The sequence below is a fragment of the Sander lucioperca genome, chromosome 14 (assembly GCF_008315115.2).
Source record: "Sander lucioperca isolate FBNREF2018 chromosome 14, SLUC_FBN_1.2, whole genome shotgun sequence".
In the NCBI taxonomy this organism is placed as follows: Eukaryota; Metazoa; Chordata; class Actinopteri; order Perciformes; family Percidae; genus Sander; species Sander lucioperca.
In genome coordinates this window covers 6,301,446-6,317,630 of record NC_050186.1, presented here as the reverse complement: position 1 = coordinate 6,317,630, position 16,185 = coordinate 6,301,446, and the positions used below count along the sequence as shown (strand labels likewise).

At 45.0% G+C, this 16,185-nt stretch overlaps 1 protein-coding gene across 4 annotated transcripts in view; it reads right to left on the bottom strand.

Moving 5' to 3' along the window:
* Nucleotides 1–16,185, bottom strand: part of si:ch211-230g15.5 (polyhomeotic-like protein 3) — a 37,019-nt gene that overhangs the window by 13,808 nt on the left and 7,026 nt on the right. Inside the window, exons 3-8 of one of the 4 annotated variants that reach the window (XM_035991320.1) lie at nt 14,057–14,209; nt 13,230–13,322; nt 9,483–9,690; nt 2,359–3,387; nt 2,116–2,226; nt 135–475 (exon numbers count right to left, since the gene is read on the bottom strand). In XM_035991320.1, coding sequence (XP_035847213.1) covers nt 135–475; nt 2,116–2,226; nt 2,359–3,387; nt 9,483–9,690; nt 13,230–13,322; nt 14,057–14,209 — 1,935 coding nt within the window. Of the gene's footprint in view, nt 1–134; nt 476–2,115; nt 3,388–9,482; nt 9,691–13,229; nt 13,323–14,056; nt 14,210–16,185 lie in introns of all 4 variants that reach the window. The other 3 variants (XM_035991321.1, XM_031285175.2, XM_031285176.2) reach the window with 3 other exon arrangements.

Genomic DNA, 16,185 nt, shown 5'->3' with positions numbered 1-16,185 from the left:
CACCAGGTTGCTAATTCTTACTTTGAGCTGAAACATTATTAAATGTAGCTAACAATATAAACAAACATCAATATTATAATTTCTGCAGCTTTAAGCTTGTTCTATTCAGTTGAGGTTAAACAAAAAGTCCGTACGGGAAACGGCTGGAGCCCCTCCTGGATGACAAAACCCTCCACCAGGTGAGTCAGAACCTGGTGCCCCTCAGGCCACGCCCTCATCTCCCAGGGGCTGCTCAGCGATTGGCCGAAGCTCTCCGACTTGTCTCCAGATTGGCCGAGGGGCTCCGTCTCGGTTTCGTCCCCGGCCGGGTGCTGGGATTCGCCGACCGCTTTGTCGACCTTCTCCACCTCGTGGTGCGATAGGCTGAGCGCGGTCGGGAGGGCGGTCTGAGCGGGGAGGAGGGGGGGAGGGTTTTCTCCCGAGGGGGAGATTAAGGGCGAGCATGGGGGAGACTGGGAGGAGAGGCTGGACAACGCTGAAAGGAGCAAAGACAGAGATCAGAGTTAGATACACAGGCGCCGATTTATGTTTTCCTCCGTGGGTGCTCACGGGTGCACGCCCTTTTAAAAAAAAAAACATAGTCAAAAAATGTTTGCATTTCAGAACCTTAGGAAATGGACAGCAGCCGACACGAACACACACGCCTATTAACTCGATAATAAAGCCGTAAAGTAGGCTTTCAACTCAGGACAGCGCCACTTCTCACAGATACAGATAGGACTGGAGATGAAAAGTTGAACTGACACGTAACTGCGATCAGCTTCGTGGGAAATTAAGAATCAATGCCACCTGTCTAGTAGTTTTCATCCGAGAGACGCTGTGATTGGTGGATAGGATATGGAGCAGGGGACTGACAGCGACATAACCAATCACACTATGACAGACGCTCCACTTAGCTCCAACCGCAATGTGTAATTTTAAATGAACGTAGCCTACTGGCAGTCTGGCACATGTGGGTGCTCAGTATTTTCCGTGGGTGCTGCGGAGCTCGAGCCCTTGAGTATCGGCGCCTTTCAACGGAAGTACATTTTCGAAATGGCTTCCTCTCTCTGTATGTTGCCGTTCTCAAACTCCGTACGCTTCAGGAAACAATAACAAACTTCGTGCCAACAAGCTACACGCAGAAAATGTCAAGTTTTGAAGAAAATTTGGATGGTGCAACAAGGCAGGCCTGCTTGGTTCTTTCACTGAATGATTGTAAAGATTTACGAAGAATATTTTTAGGTCATTTCCTCTCTAACTGGGACGTTTTGGGACCGATTGGTGGGATTGCTGTGGACGAAGTACACACAGAGATACACTGGTAAGAGTTAATGAGGTTTAACCATGTATCCAGCTAATTTAAAGGTCCCATGGCATAAAATGAAATCACTTCATGAGGTTTTTTAACATTAATATGAGTTCCCCCAGCCTGCCTATGGTCCCCCAGTGGTTAGAAATGGTGATAGGTGTAAACCGAGCCCTGGGTATCCTGCTCTGCCTTTGAGAAAATGAAAGCTCAGATGGACCGATCTGGAATCTTCCCTTTATGACGTCATAAGGGGAAAGGTTACCTCCCCTTTCTCTGCTTTGCCTTAAGAGACTTCAGATACAGTATTAGGGGACCACTAAGGTCTATATAAAAGAGACTTCAGATACAGTATTAGGGGACCACTAAGGTCTATATAAAAGAGACTTCAGATACAGTATTAGGGGACCACTAAGGTCTATATAAAAGAGACTTCAGATACAGTATTAGGGGACCACTGAGGCCTATATAAAAGCATCCAAAGAGCACCATGTCATGGGACCTTTAAATAGCTCACATTACTGTATTGTGTCAACAGTTAACTTCATTTAATATAATGAGGCGTTTTCTTTTGCGGGATGCAAATGTTCCACCAAAACAAGTTCCTTCGCGAGACTTAGCAGAGCCACCGTCGCTGTGTCCGGAGCTTAGCGCCGCCCAAGACCATTGTGATTGGTTTTTCTCTCCTATCCCAGAATGTATCTGTGGTGTAGCCAGACCTTACTGCACAGCGCTGTGGAGTTAGAGCTTGGCAATGCAAGACTAGTAATACCGTTATGTAAGTGATTCTGTAGAACGTGCTCTCTAAAGTCTACAGATGAGAGTACCTGACTGGTTGTCAGACTGCGTCGACATGTTCTCACAGAAGTCCTCCTGGATGACCGGCTGAAGAGAATCTGGTAGCCTCTGACTCTGGACAGAGACCTCCGGGACTGGAGCTGGTGCTGGGACTGGGAGTGTTACTGGGGCTGGGACTGGTGCTGGGAGTGTTACTGGTGCTGGGGCTGGTGCTGGGACTGGTGCTGGGAGTGTTACTGGGGCTGGTGCTGGGGCTGGGACTGGTGCTGGGAGTGTTACTGGGGCTGGTGCTGGGGCTGGTGTTGGGGCTGGGAGTGTTACTGGGGCTGGTGCTGGGGCTGGTGTTGGGGCTGGAGCTGAAATGAGACCCAGGGTGGGTTTTGGTTCCACGCTGGATTCTTTAACGGCGTCAGGCATCGGGACAGGATCCGTGTTCTTGTGCTGATGGAGAATCTGACTGGTCAGGTTCTCTGACTGGTCCATGGCGGTCTCCCCTTCTTCTTCATCCTCCATCATCTTTTTCTCCTTCCCTTTTTCTGCCCTCTGGCCTTCCTCTGTCACCTCCATTTGTTCTTCCTCTCTGCCTGTTTCGACTTCCTGTTCCTTCTGACTGACGGTGCTTCCTTCCTTCTCAGGTGGACGTCTCTGTTTCTCCTCCTTCACTTTCTCTCTTTGGTCATCCCTCAGGTCTCTACCGACACTGCCTCCTTGGCGCAGCCCTCGTCCTCTCTCGCGCTGCTCTTCGCTCTCCTTCGCCTCTCCTTTCTGGCTCACAGTTTGTGTTTGAGGGCCCACCTGACTCGGAGGGGATGCTGGACTCAGGAGAGATGGAGGCGAGGGCAGGGGAGAGGCAGTTTTTGGCAATGACGGGTTTAGAGGAAGAGGAAGCGCGTCTTCAGCGCTCAACGTCCTCTTTGACTGAGCGGACAGCTCGGGCGACTCTACGGCAGAAGGCGCCGGCTGCACAGCGGGGGCGTATGTGCAAGGTTGCGTCTGGCGAGAGAGCGCGATGATTTGCAGCTGCCTGGCGGCAGACGGCGAGCGCTCGAAATGGGAAGAAGCAGACGCGGGTTTGGTCGCGGACAACGAGCTGTGCTGGGATTGGCCGGACCCGAGCAAGGTTTGAGTTAACGGACAGCTCTTTAGTCCAGCCAGCGGCCGGCTGACGGGAGAGGCCTGACAGGTGGGGGCGGCAGCGATCGGTTGAAGGGTTGAGGTTTGCCGTGGCGACGGCGCTCTGTGGCTGTTTGGAGAGTGAAGTCTGGGTCTCAGAGGGACGGCTCGGACCGAAGAGTAAAAAGCTGCAGAAAGAGAAGGAGAGAGAGGAGGAAGCATTAAAAAGTGAAGAGACATAACTGGAAAACGGGCACAACCTCCCACATTCACTATGTCAATCAAAGACGTTATGCAGCACCTTAAAGGACAATTCCGGCACAAAATGAACCTAGGGGTTAATAACATAATGTGTACCGAGTCGACCGTTCTCTGGGACATGTTTTCATGCTAATCGAATGTGTTTCTAGCTTGAAACAAGCTACCGCAAACCGGAGGTTAGCTGCTAACGCTAGCTTTCGGGGCACAGGGTAAATCACTATTTGATACCACTAACAAGGCTCAAAATAGCACCACACTTAAACGGTAGCATTATGAGGGTCCCTACATGTAAACCGAAGCATTGAGAACTTTGTAAGCGTACAGACAGTTTATTAAAAAGATTATAAAGACGGTAGCATTCATGTTTACATTCGGCCGCCATCTTGGCGAACAGTCATGAGCAGTCGAATCACGAACGCTGTGTTTGAGCTACAGTGCCTTGCAAAAGTATTCACCCCCCCTTGGCTTTTTACCTATTTTGTTACATTACAGCCTTTAGTTCAATGTTTTTTTAATCTGAATTGTATGTGATGGATCAGAACACAATAGTCTAAGTTGGTGAGGTGAAATGAGAAAAATATATACATAAAACTATTTTTTAGAGATAAAAACTTAAAATTGGCATGTGCGTATGGGTTCACCCCCTTTGTTATGAAGCCCATAAAAAGCTCTGGTGCAACCAATTACCTTCAGAAGTCACATAATTAGTGAAATGATGTCCACCTGTGTGCAATCTAAGTGTCACATGATCTGTCATTACATATACACACCTTTTTTGAAAGTCCCCAGAGGCTGCAACACCTAAGCAAGAGGCACCAAACACTGCCATGAAGACCAAGGAACTCTCCAAACAAGTAAGGGACAATGTTGTTGAGAAGTACAAGTCAGGGTTAGGTTATAAAAAAAATCCAAATCTTTGATGATCCCCAGGAGCACCATCAAATCTATCATAACCAAATGGAAAGAACATGGCACAACAGTAAACCTGCAAAGAGACGGCCACCCACCAAAACTCACGGACCGGGCAAGGAGGGCATTAATCAGAGAGGCAGCACAGAGACCTAAGGTAACCCTGGAGGAGCTGCAGAGTTCTACAGCAGAGACTGGAGTATCTGTACATAGGACGACAATAAGCCGTACGCTCCATAGAGTTGGGCTTTTGGCAGAGTGGCCAGAAGAAAGCCATTACTTTCAGCAAAAAAATAAAATGGCACGTTCTGAGTTTGTGAAAAGGCACGAGGGAGAGTCCCAAAATGTATGGAGGAAGGTGCTCTGCTCTGATGAGACTAAAACTGAACTTTTCGGCCATCAAAGAAAACGCTATGTCTGGCGCAAACCCAACACATCACAACACCCAAAGAACACCATCAAACATGGTGGTGGCAGCATCATGCTGTGGGGATGTTTTTCAGCAGCCGGGACTGGGAAACTGGTCAGAGTTGAGGGAAAGATGGATGGTGCCAAACACAGGGATATTCTTGAGCAAAACCTGTACCACTCTGTGCGTGATTTGAGGCTAGTAACGGAGGTTCACCTTCCAGCAGGACAATGACCCCAAACACACACTTGAGTGGTTTAAGGGGAAACATGTAAATGTGTTGGAATGGCCTAGTCAAAGCCCAGACCTCAATCCAATAGAAAATCTGTGGTCAGACTTAAAGATTGCTGTTCACAAGCGCAAACCATCCAACATGAAGGAGCTGGAACAGTTTTGCAAGGAGGAATGGGCAAAAATCCCAGTGGTAAGATGTGGCAAGCTCATAGAGACTTATCCAAAGCGACTTGGAGCTGTGATTGCTGCAAAAGGTGGCTCTACAAAGTATTGCCTTTAGGGGGGTGAATAGTTATGCACATTGACTTTTTCTGTTATTTTGTCCTATTTGTTGTTTGCTTCACAATAAAAATAAAAAATAAAAAAAACATCTTCAAAGTTGTGGGCATGTTCTGTAAATTAAATGATGCTAATCCTCAAACAATCCATGTTGATTCCAGGTTGTGAGGCAACAAAACACGAAAAATGCCAAGGGGGGTGAATACTTTTGCAAGGCACTGTATGTTACTGGTTGCACGGCGTTCGTCATTCGACTGGTCATGACTGGTTACCTCCAGGATCTGTGCTAAGCTAGGCTAGCGGTTGGTGCATCAGACAGACACGGACAGAGATGAGAAGGGTATGTATGGACTTATCTAACTCTGGGGGATACGGTGAATAAGATAAAGTCCCTATAAGTCGGCATGTTCCTTTTAAACTGAACAAATCTTTTTTATTTCATGAGACATGGGGACTCTTCATTGGTAATGTAGAAGCTAGGCGATAAACTCTTAACTCTTGTGTTGTCTTCCCTTCGACCATGAACTTTTGGCACTTTTTCATGGTTAATAAACCTAATTTACTGTTTATGACACTACAACCTAATTTTGGAATTAAAAAAAAAAGCTGAAATTCTGAATTATTTTGACTAATAGTTAAGATCAGAGGAAGTTGGGATCACAGACTGGTTCATGTCAAAGTCGAGTCACGATACCGTTTGTCTAAAAAAGCAAAGAAATCCTATTAAACAAAGGTGCCTATATCATTGAAAAAGGTGTCAAAAACGTTGAAAAAAACGACAAAAACTAGGCAGGCCGGATCAAAATATTTGAGGGGCCGGATTTGGCCCTCGAGCCTTTAGTTTGACACGTGCCCTAGACCTTCAAGAGTCTGTGATATTTTCCAACGCACCCGCACAGAAGAATTGTTGGATGTGCAAATTGTTTCTTTCGAAAAGTGTCTGTAAACCTAAAACACTTGTGTAATATTTTACACTATTTGTATGCAGTATTTACTGTGTGATTGTTCAATAAACATAAGTTTAAAAAAAAAAGAAAGTGAAGAAACATAATGTTCTGCCGATCGACTAGTTGATTAATAGATGAATTGTTTGAGCTCTGGACAAAATGTTGAAGTTCTGTGGATTTGAACAAGTGCGCCTCAGTTGGTAAAGATAAAGAGATTAAACCTCCGGCTGCTCTGACAAACTGAAACCCCTGCGGTTTCCCCGACACCTCCCTGAGTTAACACCTGTTGCTTCATGCTGGTTTCCCAGAGGTTGTCTTTGAGGTTTTCTCAAGTGGGAATGTAAAACGCTGAATAATTCCCTGAGGGTTTGTTGTTAACTCTCAGGTCTGAGTGACTTTTATAAAATGTCCGACTGAGGCAAAAGCACCGTCAGAAACTGTCCTCGCCCGCTTTTAGCAGCAGAAATGCCAAATATTTGCAGGTTTTAAAGTGCTCATATTATGCTCATTTTCAGGTTCATAATTGTATTTAGAGGTTGTACCAGAATAGGTTTACATGGTTTAATTTTCAAAAAGCACCATATTTTTGTTGTACTTCACATTGCTGCAGCTCCTCTTTTCACCCTGTGTTCAGGTCTCTGTTTTAGCTCCAGAGTGAGACATAGCGCTTCTGGTCCATCTTTGTTGGGAGTCGCAGTACCTAGGTAAGGACTACTAGCCAGTCAGAAGCAGAGTATGAGGGCGTGCCCTGACAGTAGCTAGGTAAGGACTACTAGCCAGTCAGAAGCAGAGTATGAGGGCGTGCCCTGACAGTAGCTAGGTAAGGACTACTAGCCAGTCAGAAGCAGAGTATGAGGGCGTGCCCTGACAGTACCTAGGTAAGGACTACTAGCCAGTCAGAAGCAGAGTATGAGGGCGTGCCATGCTAGCAGCTAGGCGAGCATTATAACGTGTGTTCCAAAGTGACCACGTTTGTCTCTGAAGTAAAGGCTGGACTACAATAGAGCTGTTTGGAGCAGTTTGTGAACAGTGTTTTCTGTTGGAGATGGTAAGTCCCTTTGGGGGGGACTTTGGGCTTTTTCACTTTGTAAACCTATAACATGAACAAAGAAGATAACACAATAAAGGAAAGGGAAAAAGCCAAAAAGCATAATATGAGCACTGTGATATGACTGGTGTCTTAGGCAGAAGTTCCAGACTTCACTGGCTACATTACATTTATTTATTTATTTTGCAAATCTCAACCGGTTGAGACCAGTTAAACTATAAAGGGATTTCTCCTTTTAGGTCTGTATTATTTTTATTAATTCCCATGATCCTGAAGAAGGACATTGTCCAGTTATTTTACAAAAAAGTCAGCAACAATGAGGGGGAAAAAAACCTAAAAGTAAGCAATTTTATTTTGCAGGAATACATTTTCTGCTTTTTTTTATTCTGTTAATCATCTCTTTAGATTTATCTTTATCTTGCGAACCCAATGTTGGGAACCACTGGTCTAAAGGTAATGTTAAGACACTGACTTTGTTCCTATCAGCTCTACTGTCTTTATAATAACGGCAAAAAAATCTCCCAAAACATACAGTACTCGGATGAAATAAACCATGTTGGAATCAGCCACTTTTCCTCCATTCTTTTGTCATTAATTGAAATAACAATTTTAAATGGCCGTAGCGCTGAACAAATGCTTTGTTCTCCTTGTTTATTTTGGACGTGATAAGATAATGGATGATTGCTGCACAAACTGACAAACCAATTATCAGTCAGATCGCTGCACCACACAAAAACCCAGGTGCACAACTGTATTTATAGAGTACGAGTGGGTCAGGTTACCTGATTTTCTGCTTTAATCAAACTGAAGCGCATGCATGTTTTTATAGACCATAATAACTGATGGTTCCAGGTCTCCCTCCTAGCTTTACAGTTTCACAAACGTGTCTTCTAACTGTCCAGACACTTTGATTCAGTTAAATAATAATAATACGCTCTCATCTACAGTAGGCTTCTATCATGCACACATGATGTTTTGCAGACTTTCTTTGCCCAAGTTAATCAGGGCTATATGCAGCCTGATGTGCATATTGTGCAGGTGTGTTCAGGTGCATTCTGGGCGTGCTGGTCTTACAGGGAGATGTGTTCAGGTGCATTCTGGGCGTGCTGGTCTTACAGGGAGGTGTGTTCAGGTGCATTCTGGGCGTGCTGGTCTTACAGGGAGGTGTGTTCAGGTGCATTCTGGGCGTGCTGGTCTTACAGGGAGGTGTGTTCAGGTGCATTCTGGGCGTATTGCTATCTTGAGGCAGCGGGAAGTGATCGCACCATTGACCAACAAAAACCTGGTCTAAAGTCAATAACGCAGCATTTCATTGTTATTTTAACAGAGCATTAGTAAAATGCTCCTAGGCTCGTGCACAGCGGACGCACACTATGCTTGTTACACACACAGGGACGCACAGCAGCACACACACATGCAGAAGATTACAAATACAAATATTACGGTGCAAATCCTCCATCATAACAGCAATGCTCCAAGGTCCAAACACGCCTGGCTTTTAAAGGGAATGGGAGATGATCTCTGATTGGTTGATTGCATGTTACGCCCAAAACACACCTCTGATTAATGAAGACACTAAGTACAACCCTTTAGAACCATGCGCCTGGCACACGGACACTTTTTTCCGCCGTCAACCTAGGAAAAGTGGATTTGGACACGCCCTAAACACACCTGTGCCAGGCGCTTCATGCCGTGCGCTTAGATCGTTAAAATAGGGCCCTATATCTCTCTCTCTCTCTCTCTATATATATATATATATATATATATATATATATATATATATATATATATATATATATGGGTGCGCTCTCTGCCAGGTGAGCTACCCAGGCGCCCATTTACAACATTAATAAGCATCAGTATTAAAACAAACTTGACTGTGTGCGGCATCAATAACATTTCTATAGCATTTCTAATTCTTTTGTTGGATTAACGTTATAATGGAAAGCGTGATTACTAATTTGATCCTAATGTGTTTGATTGCCAGATTGATGTAAATACAGTTTTTATTTTTTACTTTTCAGTGTCTTCCAACTCCTGAAACCAAACCGACAACCTTCTTCTGCCAAAAGTTTGGGTTTCAGCAGTTAACAGGTGTTGAGAAAGGTTGAGATAAAAAATAAAAATTAAACCGGTTGTTCCTGAGATCACTCCCAGTGTGAGTCACACCTCCCCCCCTCCCCCCCCAGGACCTACTTGGAGGCGGGACGGAGAGGTGGCGGCTGGGCGTGCTGGGGCTCTCCGTTGCCGTGGTGCTGGGCTGCGGGCGCGGCCTGAGAGGGGGGAAGAGGGGGGCCTGAGGGCGAGAGAGGGGGGGCGGGGCGGCGCAGGGGGGCTTGAGGCGGAGGGAGGGGGGGATGGTGAGGGCCCCGGGGGGAGGAGGCCTCAGGGTGAGACTCTGGAGCTGCAGAGGAGAGAAAAACATCAGTTAGATCTCAAACACATCTTTTTACTTTCAGGCACGGCAGACAGGGTCTTGTCTTCCATAACCATAAACACAAGGAATGAATTCAACTTTTTAACTTTTGTCTTTTATTTTATCTTTATTTCATTTGTCTGTTCAAACTTAAACTGCAATTATTGGCACGTCCGGCTAAGTGCCTGCAGTAGAAACTAGCAGCCCGGTCTCACGGCAGTTCGCGTAAATGTCACGTTATTTTTAATCTATTGATACGTGTTCACGGGGACGTTTTTCTCGTTTTTTTACGTGGTGGCCAGCACGAAAATGTGAAGTAATGTATTTCAATGGGAAGCATATTTCGTGGTCACAGCACGAAAATGGTAGGGAGTAGTATAAAGAGCCGAAAATCTGCGTAGGGAGGTTGGTCGGGGTGGTGAACGGGTCAAACAACATGGGACTTTCACCCGGGCGAGCGGTGGATCGCGTCCCGCGTGTGGCGTTTTGTTTCCCGTAGTCTTCCTAATCACAACCGTCCCGTTATTGTCGCGCGTCCCCAGCGGCCGTCTCCCAGCATGTGAGGCGTCCTTTCCCTGTAGTGTTTTTCCTAAACCCAACCTCCGCCATCCCGTTATTGTGGCGCGTCCCCAGCGGCCATCCCTCGCGGCCGCCTCCCAGCATATGAGGCGTCCTTTTCGGCCGTCTCCCAGCGTGTGAGGCGTCCTTTCCCCGTAGGGTATGTCGTGCTGGCCACCACGTAAAAAACGAGAAAAACGTCCCCGTGAACACGTATCAATAGATTAAAAATAACATGACATTTACACGAACTGCCGTGAGACTGGGTTGAAACTAGTGTTGAAATCAATCATTGAATCGATGCATCGTGATGCGGAACTGGACAATTCTGCATCGGTCGGTGACAGACCATAACCGATTATTGCCTACTCATGTTGCTTGCTGATTTTCAGGTCACTGCTTTTTTTTTTAAGATCAATTTTTTATTGTTTTTTTCTTTTTTTTAACATACTGAACAGAAACACAAATTGAACACGAACAAAAACCCTCTCCCACCTCCCACCCTCTTGCCTAGTCACTCTCCTCTTTCTTGTGACACCGAGGTCATTAGGACTGATATTTGTGCTGCTGTGCTTTCCCATAGGTCTATAGTCGATGATTTGGCTTTGTTAAGCCTTGCTGTAGAGAGCTCAAGCATAACTATGTCTAGAAAATACACCAACCACTGTTTTATACAAGCGCTGAGCTATCATTTTCTTGGTTGCGGTTGAGCCGGCTAGCCAAATTTTCTTCTGTCTCCCAAGCAGGTGTAATTTAGAATCGTCATCAAGTAACAAGACAATCAGGTCAGTAGGAATTCGACATCCTATCACATCAGATATTATTGATGTTGTTTTTATTCCAGAACTCATGCACCTGTTCACACTCCCAGACCATGTGCAGGAAAGTTCTAGTTTGTTCAGGTTGGCAGAACGTGCCATAGGGAGTAGGAATGGCTTTAGAGACGTATCTCTTCTGGGGAGTCCAATATGTCCTATGGCATAATGTTGAAGTGGATCTGCTGGTGATTTGGGTTCTTGGAACAGTGAAAAATGTCCCAAACTGTCTCCCAATTAATTACGTTCCCCTCAGGGCTCAGCTCTCGCTCCCATTTCCTTGCAATTGGGAGTTCTCCTATGGATACTTGCATCAGTTTAGCATAGATCTTGGACGCTAATCCTCTAACAGGACGGTCGCTGCTTAGTTTTAGTTTTTGTCTGTTGTCTGCTGTGTTCAGACTCCGCTACATTCAGGAAGTGTCTTTTTTAAGAGCAGATGCAATAAAAAGGGGAGTTCAAATATATCTGACTGCTTGAATTTGTTGATGAAAACGACGTGTAGCGATATATAATAAAATTGAGGTGGTGACACATTGTGATGCATCATGATATCGATTTGAATCGTTGACAGGATAACAGAATCGTGAGACCAGTGAAGATTCACACCCCTAGAAGAAACCCAGCGTTACTTCTGAAGAGTTAGCAAACCGCTAACTAACTACTTTCGTTTGTGGAAGCCGGTCCTGGATGCTATCATAGATTAGCGCCTCTGTGCCACTCTATATTGGATTTGGTTAAGTTAAGACTAGTAACTAGGCACAAAGACTGTAAACAGGAAGAAACAGCCTGGCTCGGTCAAAAGATAACATCCGCCTAGGGGCGGTATCACCGTGCTCGCACAAATCACTTCCAGGTAGACAAATTTCAAGATGTGTGAAATGGGAAAACTTTTTCATTTCTGTTGTCATTTTCAGCCATAACTGTAACGTAAAGTAGTGCTGTCAAACGATTAAAATATTTAATCGCATTAATGTCATAGTTAACTCACAATTAATCGCAATTAATTGCACATTTTTATCTATTCTAAATGTCCCTAGATTTCTTTTTGTCCCATTATTTTTTTCTCATTTTAATGCTCTTATCAACATGGAAAAGTGGATCGGCCTGGCTTTGTGCTTTTGTCGCCTGGCTTTGACGAGGGGGGGATTGGCATCAGCTGTGTGCTTGGCCATCAGCTGTGTGCTTGGCCATCAGCTGTGTGTTTGGCCATCAGCTGTGAACTTGGCCATCAGCTGTGTACTTGGCCATCAGCTGTGTGCTTGGCCATCAGCTGTGTACTTGGCCATCAGCTGTGTGCTTGGCCATCAGCTGTGTACTTGGCCATCAGCTGTGTGCTTGGCCATCAGCTGTGTACTTGGCCATCAGCTGTGTACTTGGCCATCAGCTGTGTGCTTGGCCATCAGCTGTGTACTTGGCCATCAGCTGTGTACTTGGCCATCAGCTGTGTGCTTGGCCATCAGCCGTGCGCTTGGCCATCAAGTGGTATTTCAGACTGGACGTGCTGCGATGACAGCTCAGTTCACAACGACAAAACACACAGATCACTTTGGTCTTGTCAATGGAACCATTTGTCAAATTTTTAAAAGTAAACTTTCCATTCAGAATCTTATTGGCATCCATTTCGGCGTCTCGCGTTCGCCATCCACTCAAAACGTCTCGTTAGCCTACTACTCTTTGGCCGGCTCGCAAAGCCCAGACAAGTGTGTGCGGCGTGCCTGTTGTTTAGTTTCCGGTCTAGCTAGATCCGGTGTGGTGTTGTAGTTTTTCTAACGTTACTAGTTGTTGTAACAGCATGTGAAAAAAAACTACAAAGTTTGCTAGGCCAAAAAGAACGCTAATCTCGCGATTAAAAAAAAATTACGCCGTTAAAATGGGTTTGCATTAACGGGCGTTAATAACGCGTTTAACTGACAGCACTAATTTAAAGATATATAGTTAAACACAGAGATCCGAATGCATGTTTTGCATTTTAAAAAATAAAAATAGTTAATCACAAAAAACAAATGACGACCGTCATCACTGCAAACCGCACATGTGCCGTGCCAAAATGGAAAGCTTGACAGCCGTGCAACGGTAACAAGCGAGGCTAACTTGGCGGTTGAAAATCACACATGCACACATGAGAAAGGTCGGATTTGCTCGGCTGCTCACCTGAGCGGAGGCAGGGTTAGAGGAAGGGGAAGAGGAAGAGGAGGAGAAGGAAGAGGAGGACAGGGCAGGTCGCATAGCAGACGTAAGAATCAGCTGCAGGAAGGAAAGGAGACAGTAAACAGGAGGAAATAAACAGAGGAGAGCAGCGATTAAAGCACCGAGTCTAATTGTATTCAAGCGCTGAAGATGAATATGCATGTTTGGTTTTTTTTTTGTGTGAGTGACTCATAACCCCTCCACACTGAAATATCTTAATCTCTACCTCCTATTCTTTGCATTTTATTGTTTAGACATGAGACATGGTTCGACATGAATCTTTAAACGCCTCGCAAATGTATAGTTTCATCAGTAATTTCCTAAATCAGGTGCTCACTGTAGTTTTTAATCCAACAAACGGAAGGGAAAAAATTTGTTTGGGACTATTTTCAACAGTGGATTAATCCACATTTGGTGCTGTAGTGCAGTGGTTCCCAAAGTAAGGGCCTTGAGGACGAGCCAGAATTATTAGTGCGTTGCATTTGAACTGGGAAGTCGAAATTTCCGAAGTCCAAGTCGGAAATTTCAACTGAAACGCCTCCTGAAGTCAAATTTCCGACTCGGAAAGGCGGGAGAACCTCCCACTACCTAAACCTTAAAATCCAACATGGCTGTGAAAACTGTCCTAATATAAAGTTAATTAGCTCTTCTGTCTTATTCGTGTCTCATTAAATCAGTCTTACACACAGTACTGTCCAACTTATATCTGTCGACATGTTGTTACGCTGATCAGAGGTGTGAGTGAGTGGGTGAGTGAGTGAGTGAGTGTCTCTCTGTCTCTCTATGTTTACCATCTGAGCTCTAAGCAGCACCTGGTCTTGGCCAGACCCTTTGAGACCTTTCCCCAGGAGCAATGTCTGCTGGGATACCCTCTGCTTCACAAGGGAGGGGCTCGGATTGGCTCGCACCAGACCAGGTGTGCCCACAGGATGAGTGTGTGATACCTGGAACAAAAGGGAAGAGAGGAGGGAAGGGAATCAGGAAGATCTTTAGAGTGAGGACATCTTACATTTCCTAGAAAAGCAATACTGTGTGAGTGTGTGTGTGTGTGTGTGTGTGTGTGTGTGTGAAGTGTGTGTGTGAAGTGTGTGCGCAAAGTGTGATACAAATCTCGCAGCACGGTACAAACTGGATGCAGAGCCTTAATTTCTTTCAGTTTCCACCAAATTAAAACACACCCACTATGCCAGGTTTTATTTAAAGTCCCATGACATAGTGCTCTTTGGATGCTTTTATATAGACCTTAGTGGTCTCCTAATACTGTATCTGAAGTCTCTTTTATATAGACCTTAGTGGTCCCCTAATACTGTATCTGAAGTCTCTTTTATATAGACCTTAGTGGTCCCCTAATACTGTATCTGAAGTCTCTTTTATATAGACCTTAGTGGTCCCCTAATACTGTATCTGAAGTCTCTTTTATATAGACCTTAGTGGTCCCTAATACTGTATCTGAAGTCTCTTTCCCGAAATTCAGCCTTGGTGCAGAATTACAGCCACTAGAGCCAGTCCCACAATGATCTTTCCTTAGGATGTGCCATTTCTGTGTCTGTAGCTTTAAATGCTATTGAGGAGGAGAGAGGGGGGGGGGCAAGGTGGAGGGTGGGGGTGTGGCCTTGACCAACTGTCACTTTGCTTGTTTTCAAGCCATGATGTCTCTCTCTTTCTCTCATGGGTGGGCCAAATTCTCTGGGCGGGCAAAGCAGAGAAAGGGGAGGTAACCTTTCCCCTTATGACGTCATAAAGGGAAGATTCCAGATCGGCTCATCTGAGCTTTCATTTTCTCAAAGGCAGAGCAGGATACCCAGGGCTCGGTTTACACCTATCACCATTTCTAGCCACTGGGGGACCATAGGCAGGCTGGGGGAACTCATATTAATGTTAAAACAGATTTAGGTTTCTTATAAACAGTGACTTATAAATCATAATTACTAAGTATACAAAGAATACAATATTTACTATAAATAGAAAATAACCAATAATCCATGGATCGATGGAAAGGTTTTTTTTAATACAAAGCAGCACTCTTTTAACCTTATTTCTCAAATGGTACTTAAATCTCTATCTCAATCTACAGGCAACGTATTCTCATACAACTGTTCTTATAGCTTACGAAAAGTTACGCACACATTTTTTTCATGCATTATCCTTCGAATGTCCAGCAACACCAGCGATCATAGGCGCCTGCTCTGGCCCTGCAGTGCAGAACCTCTTTAGGCAACAAAACTACTTCGTGATCGTGGTTCAGGTTAAAATAAGTATGTTTAAGGGCGCCCGGATAGCTCAGTTGGTAGAGCGGGCAGCCATATATAGAGGTTTACTCCTCGATGCAGCGGGCACGGGTTCGACTCCGACCTGCGGCCCTTTGCTGCATGTCATTCCCCCTCTCTCTCTCCCCTTTCATGTCTTCAGCTGTCCTGTCTATAAAGGCCTAAAAATGCCCCAAAAAAAAAAAAGAAAAAGTACATTTAAACATTACTTATTGTTGTGTGTGCGTTCTCAAAGTTAGAAACGGGTGCAATTTAGAAATACTCCACTAATTAGTGTTTTAAGTGTCAATACTCACCCCTATTGTAGGATTGAAAGGTGACTCCTAAATACTCTGCAAAAACATCTTCATCTGGAGCAAGCTATCACTACTCACTTCCCCCACTCATTCAGTGGAGCGATTCTTAAATCGCACTAAAAAAATTATCCCAGTTCATGAACAGCAATTATAACTTTGCTGCGTGTAAAATGATCGAACCCAAGACTAGACCATTCTCTTTAAGTAGAGATGGAACGCATGTAACAGCACCTGTACACATGTATGTGTGTGTATTTATGTGTGTGATTTTCCTCACAGTTCAGATATACGTTATTCACAAAGCAAACAAAGCCAGAGATGTGTAACCTGAGGCCGAGGAGGATGTGAAACGTAGTC